Here is a 7,216-nt window from a genome sequence, read left to right as displayed (position 1 = left end):
TCATTATTCGGTTTCGTTTACTGTTACATTGTTCAGTTGCACTGAATGACGGTTGTAAGGTTGTTAATTTAATTGGAAAAAGGTTGATTTATAGCGGATTAAGGGTATACATGTACTGTAGTAGAATTTAGTTTAAACGATTTTGCACCTTAATTTGATCCTACCCCGTTAATACGACCAAATTTCCATGGCCCGAAGGTGGTCGTATTAACGGGGTTCCACTGCATTTCTCTCCACTTTGTCATGTGTTTTTCGTTACTGCTCCGTCAACTGTCATCGCAAATGCGCAAAAGTGTCCGAAAGTTAAACTTCAGAATGCATATTTTTATGAAAGTGCAATAATTTTAAGGCGTAGCTCAGTCGGTTAGCGCGTAGACTGCAATCAGGCATACTTTACTTTAGACAGCCTTTTCGCGCCCTGTCTAAAGAAAAGTACGCCTGATCGCAGGTTAGTTAGTGCGCGACCTTCTGAGCTGGAGGTCGCCATGCTGTGTAAATCTTAAAATCTACGACGCGACGGCAACGAAAACGTCACAAATTATATATATTTAATGATTAAACACGATAGCTTTGCACGCTCTGCACGCGCATTTTTGATGTTTTTACATTTCTTTCACGTTTTCGGCAAATCTGCGACGTGAAATGACCAATTCTCAAGTTTTTCAGAGAACGTGAACACAAGGCAGCGAATTTGAATTTTCTGTCGTAGCTTCAACACCGTACCTCCTAATTCAGTTCCTGGAAAGTTGCGCTAGTTTTTAGAGGTTAGACAAACCGACATAATGACGAAAAAGATTAATACACCTGAAGTTGCAATTTTAATGAGGTTTTCGTAACCTTCGCGTCGTAGATCTTAAACTCCGTTATACCCGTTGAACGGATGCGCACCGAGGGCCAAAAGTTTATCAGTAACTCTGGTTTATCAGTAACTGGCACGGGTTATCTTCCTAAAATAAGGACCTTTTTATATTATTCCAGAGTTTGTATCAGAAACAAAAAAGAATTTTAGAATTGTTTTTGGGCCTCCACCCAAAATACCTTTATATTCAACAATTAATATGAAGCAAAAAATCTTCTGCAATCGCACTTGGCTCGTGCAGGCGGTCTTTACTTCTGTGTTATGGTTATAGCAAAGTATCTTTGAAGGTAGTTTCCGATTGCACGAAATGATCTAACGAGACGAACATCGGCAGAGAATTCAAGAAGTGTCAGATGAACTATTGTTATAGAACAAACACTACAGTATGTGAGAAAGCGGTCACTGCTGCTTCGGCTGACCTGACTTTGTCGAGTTTATTAATTCTGATCAGAGAATTTGATAGATCTTGATAATTGCGGAGTTTGATTTTACTTATCAGGTTTTAATGCAAAGACGCGGCTGTCACAGGATGTATCTTTTTGTAGGAAGGCGTTGCATCCGAAAGAAAACAGAAGAGCCGAGGCAAAAAGAGTTTCGAAAAGCAGTAACATCGCGGGGGCTACATTTAATCGAAAAAACACTTTTGAAGTCCGGCTCGATCTGGCCGCAGACAACCCCAGGGACGAATGAAAACATATTGTCGTTGGCTCCTAATTAAGAATAAGACGGCTTAAGTTTTCCGTCTTTAAATAATGAAAGCATTTGTGTCTTTGGAGAGACAAGAAGTGTCATGGCGTGCGAATAATTAGCTAATGAAGCTTAATTAATGTTTTGATATTGAAATTTTATTGAAATTTAGTGTTTCTGGACAAAACTCAGTACTATCTCGGTGGTCTCCAATAGTTTTCCGCGTTTTTTCGTCAAGTTATTTCAAATAGTTGAGGTGTTAATCTCGACACGTTTGTTGGGCCGACTTCGTCATTTAACAGTTATTCGCCGAAGGCGAAGTGATTATTGGTGAATATTCATCGAGACGAAGTCGAGGTGAATATTCACCGATAATTACTTCGCCTTCGGCGAATAATTGTTTTAGTATAAATACAAAGGTGATTATTTCAAAAAAGAGAAAAAAAAACATTTCAAAGCGAAATCATCTTTAATTTGTCTACGTGCTACTCAATTTGGGTATTTAATCAGTGGTTTCATAATTTGTATTCGTTTTTGCATCCAGCCAAGCACGGCTTTCTTTTTGTTTTGAAAAAGGTTCTTTTTAGACAGATAAACGATACTGAAATACCCATAAAATTTTCAAAAAAAGATTATTTGAAAAAATCAATGCTTAGCTATATTCTGCATTTGGAAGTGAAACGTGCCATATTAAAAAAAAATTATTCAATTTAAAGACCGCCGGAAATTTGGTTTTTTGTCAAACCGGGAGTCAGTTCGTTGACGCATGCGCAGTTGATCTGAGAACGAGTTCAAGGAAGGGCGAGGGAATTACCTTTGATGCAAACAACAGTTCGTGCCGTGATTTTTGCTTGTGAGTGGTTTTCCCGGTTAGCTCACGATGTGATGATGTCAGTCACCGGAAGAAACATTTCACTTCCTTAGCAACGCGCGAAAAATACGTCTGTGGGCCCTTAAGGACTGGCTAAAAGGGTCCAACGTGTTGTCGAATCTAACATGTTGCACTCGTTTGGCCACCATGTTGCATCAAACATCGTCTTCAACATCATCCAACGTTTCTTTTCTTCTAAGGAGTGAAAAACAGTGTGGCATTTGTTTGGCCATCACATTCAACAGTGTTGCACGCGCGCTTGCGCTGCGGCTATCGGTATCCATTGTGATGGTTTATTCGTTGCGTGTGCTTGGCGCGTTGCCGCGTCAGTTTAAGCTTCAGAATGGTGAACGAGCCAAGTCTTGAAGTAGGGAGTTTAAGACCTACGACGCGACGGTAACGAAAACGTCACAAATTTAACGAGCAAAAACAATAGCTTTGCACACTCTGCACGTGCATTTTCCATTTTTGTACATTTCTTTCGCGTTTTCGGCAAATCTGCGATCCGGAGAACATGAACACAAGGCAGCGAATTTGAATTTTCTGTCTTAGCTTCAACACCGCACCTCCTAATTCAATTCCTGGAATGTTGCGCTAGTTTTTAGGAGTTAGACAAACCGACATAATGACGAAAAAGATTAATAAACCTGAACTTGCAATGTGAAATGACGTTTTCGTTACCGTCGCGTCGTAGATCTTAAATTCCGTAATAGGGAGTTTAACGACGACGGCTACAGGGACGAAAACGTCACTTCAAAATATACGCTTGAGCTATTCTAAGTATTTCGGGATTATTCAATCTTGTTTATGTTATACAATATGTGCGAAGTGTCTTATAATTGGATTGGTACGGGCGGATTTGAAGGAAAGAGAGAGACTGAAAGATTCACTGTAGTATGTCCACGTTGTCGTCAAAACCTCAAATTTGGTAATTTCACGTAGTAGTTTTGACGAGTACGGGAGAGAAATGTTCAAAAATCGTGCCGCACGTGCAAAACGATCATTTTGGTTCTTTTAACCAATAATATTACTGCTTTTTGGCGTTGTCGTTGCCGTAGCCGTTGTCGTTTCTTAAACTATCTATAATATCTGAGCGACGAAAGCTTGAGCATGCTGGTGATCAGGTATTTGCATTCTTGGCTCCTAGTTAAGAATAAGACGGTTTGTGTCTTTGGAGAGACAAGAAGTGTCATGGAGTGCGGCGAATATAATTAGCTAATGAGGCTTAATTAATGTTTTGATATTGCAATTTTATTGAAATTTAGTGTTGCTGGGCAAAACTCAGTACTTGCTCGGTGGTCTCCAGTGGTTTTCCGCGTTGTTTCGTCTAGTTATTTTAAATACTTGATTTTGCCTTCTTCGTTGACAAAAAGAAAACCAAAAAAAAACGAGATTTTCAGACAATAACCATCTGAAACAGCAATTAGATGTTTGCATGAAAGCACCGCGCAGGTGACAGTGACAAAGACCTCCAACTAATGCCGTCCATTTACCGTTGTGCGACCGACCTGTATTTTTGAATTCAAAATGAAAAAAGATTTAATGAACTTGATTTAAGTGTCAACTGTATTTACCGCTGAGGCACTAATTGGGAACACTGTACAGAAATCTAATCATATCAACTCATATAGTTTCATATCAAATTTAATGACTTACGCCCCGTCCACACGTATCCGAATACAGCTGTTTCGGGAAAGGTTGTTCCAAAGAAGCGTAAGAGCGTTCGTGACAATGCCGAAACGTAGTGTGGGATATATTCAATAAAATAAATTCAACTTGTAGTGAACGCCCGGAATCGAGGATACCACGACCGTCAAGTAAAGACCTACGGTGGCGAGCTATTTGAATGAAAGAGTTCTTAGGGTATAGGAGGTTTTGACGTGAGGTCATCGCCGCCATGCTGGTAGCCTTTTTTGTTCGTCCACCAGATGTCTTACATTTCTCTATTATTATTGGTGTCCCTGGAGGTTGGTTGAAAACGTCCTACAGCGTTGATGAAGAGGCAGTATGCATGCGCACATTTACCGACATTGAGATATGAGTGAGTTTCAAAATTCAGTCAAATGATCCACGCCATGAATTAGTAACAAAGGGTTAGGATTCACCGTTTCTTAAATGTGTCATTCTAACTGAAAGATCAACTTACTTAGCTATTACATCATCGACTGTCAATCACGCGACAAATCAAATAAAATCAAAGGTCAATAAAGAAAGTAAATGTTAATCAACGAAACATTCTCCGTCCCGATAAGGGCGTAGTCCTTATCTCTAACAGCTTCTGGCTAGTCGTCGTCCACCACCGTGTGGTCTCTATAGTTGAATTAACGGTTTCATTTTTCGCTGTAGTCAATCATTGTAGAGAAACGGGTCAAAGGCTCACATCTAACACTGTGATTGGAGTACATTGGAACCCCGCCATACGACCAACCCGTAGTTACGACCACTTTTTTGTGGCCCGAACAAAAAGCCCACTCATTTTCTTATCTGAAAACCCGTTAATCCGATCACCCTGTTATTACGACCAACGACCACCTTTTGGCGTCCTCAGTCGTTATTTTTGTTTATAAAATTACCCCGTTAATACGACCAGTCAAAATGCTTGGTGGGGCTTGCAAGACGTTTTGCATTTTCTAGAGACAAAGGGTAATATAAAAACCGCAAATGAACTTGTAAAAGTTATTGCTAATGTGCAAAGTGATTGGCTTAAGCAAAGGCGAAGCCAGTCGAAGGAAAAATACTTTTTAAAAACCGTTTGAACTTTGTAATAATTGTGAAAGTGTTGTAAGCGACAATATAGAAAACGGCTTTTCGAGACATTTCACAAGCCCTTTTCTTTCATAACAAGGAACTGAAAGAAGTCAGTGTTTTTCTCATTATTCGGTTTCGTTTACTGTTACATTGTTCAGTTGCATTGAATGACGGTTGTAAGGTTGTTAATTTAATTGGAAAAAGGTTGATTTATAGCGGATTAAAGGTATACATGTACCGTAGTAGAGTTTAGTTTAAAAGATTTTGCACCTTAATTTGATCCTACCCCGTTAATACGACCAAATTTCCATGGCCCGAAGGTGGTCGTATTAACGGGGTTCCACTGCATTTCTCTCCACTTTGTCATGTGTTTTTCGTTACTGGTCCGTCAACTGTCATCGCAAATGCGCAAAAGTGTCCGAAAGTTAAACTTCAGAATGCATATTTTTATGAAAGTGCAATAATTTTAAGGCGTAGCTCAGTCGGTTAGCGCGTAGACTGCAATCAGGCATACTTTACTTTAGACCGCCTTTTCGCGCCCTGTCTAAAGAAAAGTACGCCTGATCGCAGGTTAGTTAGTGCGCGGCCTTCTGAGCTGGAGGTCGTCATGCTGTGTAAATCTTAAAATCTACGACGCGACGGCAACGAAAACGTCACAAATTATATATATTTAATGATTAAACACAATAGCTTTGCACGCTCTGCACGCGCATTTTTGATGTTTGTACATTTCTTTCACGTTTTCGGCAAATCTGCGACGTGAAATGACCAATTCTCAAGTTTTTCAGAGAACGTGAACACAAGGCAGCGAATTTGAATTTTCTGTCGTAGCTTCAACACCGCACTTCCTAATTCAGTTCCTGGAAAGTTGCGCTAGTTTTTAGAGGTTAGACAAACCGACATAATGACGAAAAAGATTAATAGACCTGAAGTTGCAATTTTAATGAGGTTTTCGTAACCTTCGCGTCGTAGATCTTAAACTCCGTTATACCCGTTGAACGGATGCGCACCGAGGGCCAAAAGTTTATCAGTAACTCTGGTTTATCAGTAACTGGCACGAGTTATCTTCCTAAAATAAGGACCTTTTTATATTATTCCAGAGTTTGTATCAGAAACAAAAAAGAATTTTAGAATTGTTTTTGGGCCTCCACCCAAAATACCTTTATATTCAACAATTAATATGAAGCAAAAAATCTTCTGCATTCGCACTTGGCTCGTGCAGGCGGTCTTTACTTCTGTGTTATGGTTATAGCAAAGTATCTTTGAAGGTAGTTTCCGGTTGCACGAAATGATCTAACTAGACGAACATCGGCAGAGAATTAAAGAAGTGTCAGATGAACTATTGTTATAGAACAAACACTACAGTATGTGAGAAAGCGGTCACTGCTGCTTCGGCTGACCTGACTTTGTCGAGTTTATTAATTCTGATCAGAGAATTTGATAGATCTTGATAATTGCGGAGTTTGATTTTACTTACCAGGTTTTAATGCAAAGACGCGGCTGTCACAGGATGTATCTTTTTGTAGGAAGGCGTTGCATCCGAAAGAAAACAGAAGAGCCGAGGCAAAAAGAGTTTCGAAAAGCAGTAACATCGCGGGGGCTACATTTAATCGAAAAAACACTTTTGAAGTCCGGCTCGATCTGGCCGCAGACAACCCCAGGGACGAATGAAAACATATTGCCGTTGGCTCCTAATTAAGAATAAGACGGCTGAAGTTTTCCGTCTTTAAATAATGAAAGCATTTGTGTCTTTGGAGAGACAAGAAGTGTCATGGCGTGCGAATAATTAGCTAATGAAGCTTAATTAATGTTTTGATATTGAAATTTTATTGAAATTTAGTGTTTCTGGACAAAACTCAGTAATATCTCGGTGGTCTCCAATATTTTTCCGCGTTTTTTCGTCAAGTTATTTCAAATAGTTGAGGTGTTAATCTCGACACGTTTGTTGGGCCGACTTCGTCATTTAACAGTTATTCGCCGAAGGCGAAGTGATTATTGGTGATTATTAAATTCTCAACCTCGGATAATGCATTTCGTGTGCTCTGATTTGT

General features: G+C 39.6%; 1 protein-coding gene across 2 annotated transcripts in view; it reads right to left on the bottom strand.

Moving 5' to 3' along the window:
• The window catches only part of LOC137970515 (uncharacterized), a 15,955-nt gene extending 9,145 nt beyond the window's left edge, over nt 1-6,810 (bottom strand). Inside the window, exon 1 of one of the 2 annotated variants that reach the window (XM_068817034.1) lies at nt 6,643-6,810. In XM_068817034.1, the coding sequence (XP_068673135.1) occupies nt 6,643-6,757 (115 nt within the window). In that variant the 5' untranslated portion in view covers nt 6,758-6,810. Of the gene's footprint in view, nt 1-1,356; nt 1,563-6,642 lie in introns of those variants that run through there. The other variant, XM_068817035.1, reaches the window with a different exon arrangement.
• Nucleotides 6,811-7,216: the final 406 nt, after the last annotated feature.

The sequence above is a fragment of the Montipora foliosa genome, chromosome 9 (assembly GCF_036669935.1).
Source record: "Montipora foliosa isolate CH-2021 chromosome 9, ASM3666993v2, whole genome shotgun sequence".
Classification (NCBI taxonomy): domain Eukaryota; kingdom Metazoa; phylum Cnidaria; class Anthozoa; order Scleractinia; family Acroporidae; genus Montipora; species Montipora foliosa.
The sequence above is the reverse complement of the archived record's forward strand: the minus strand, read 5'-3'. Positions and strand labels throughout refer to the sequence as shown.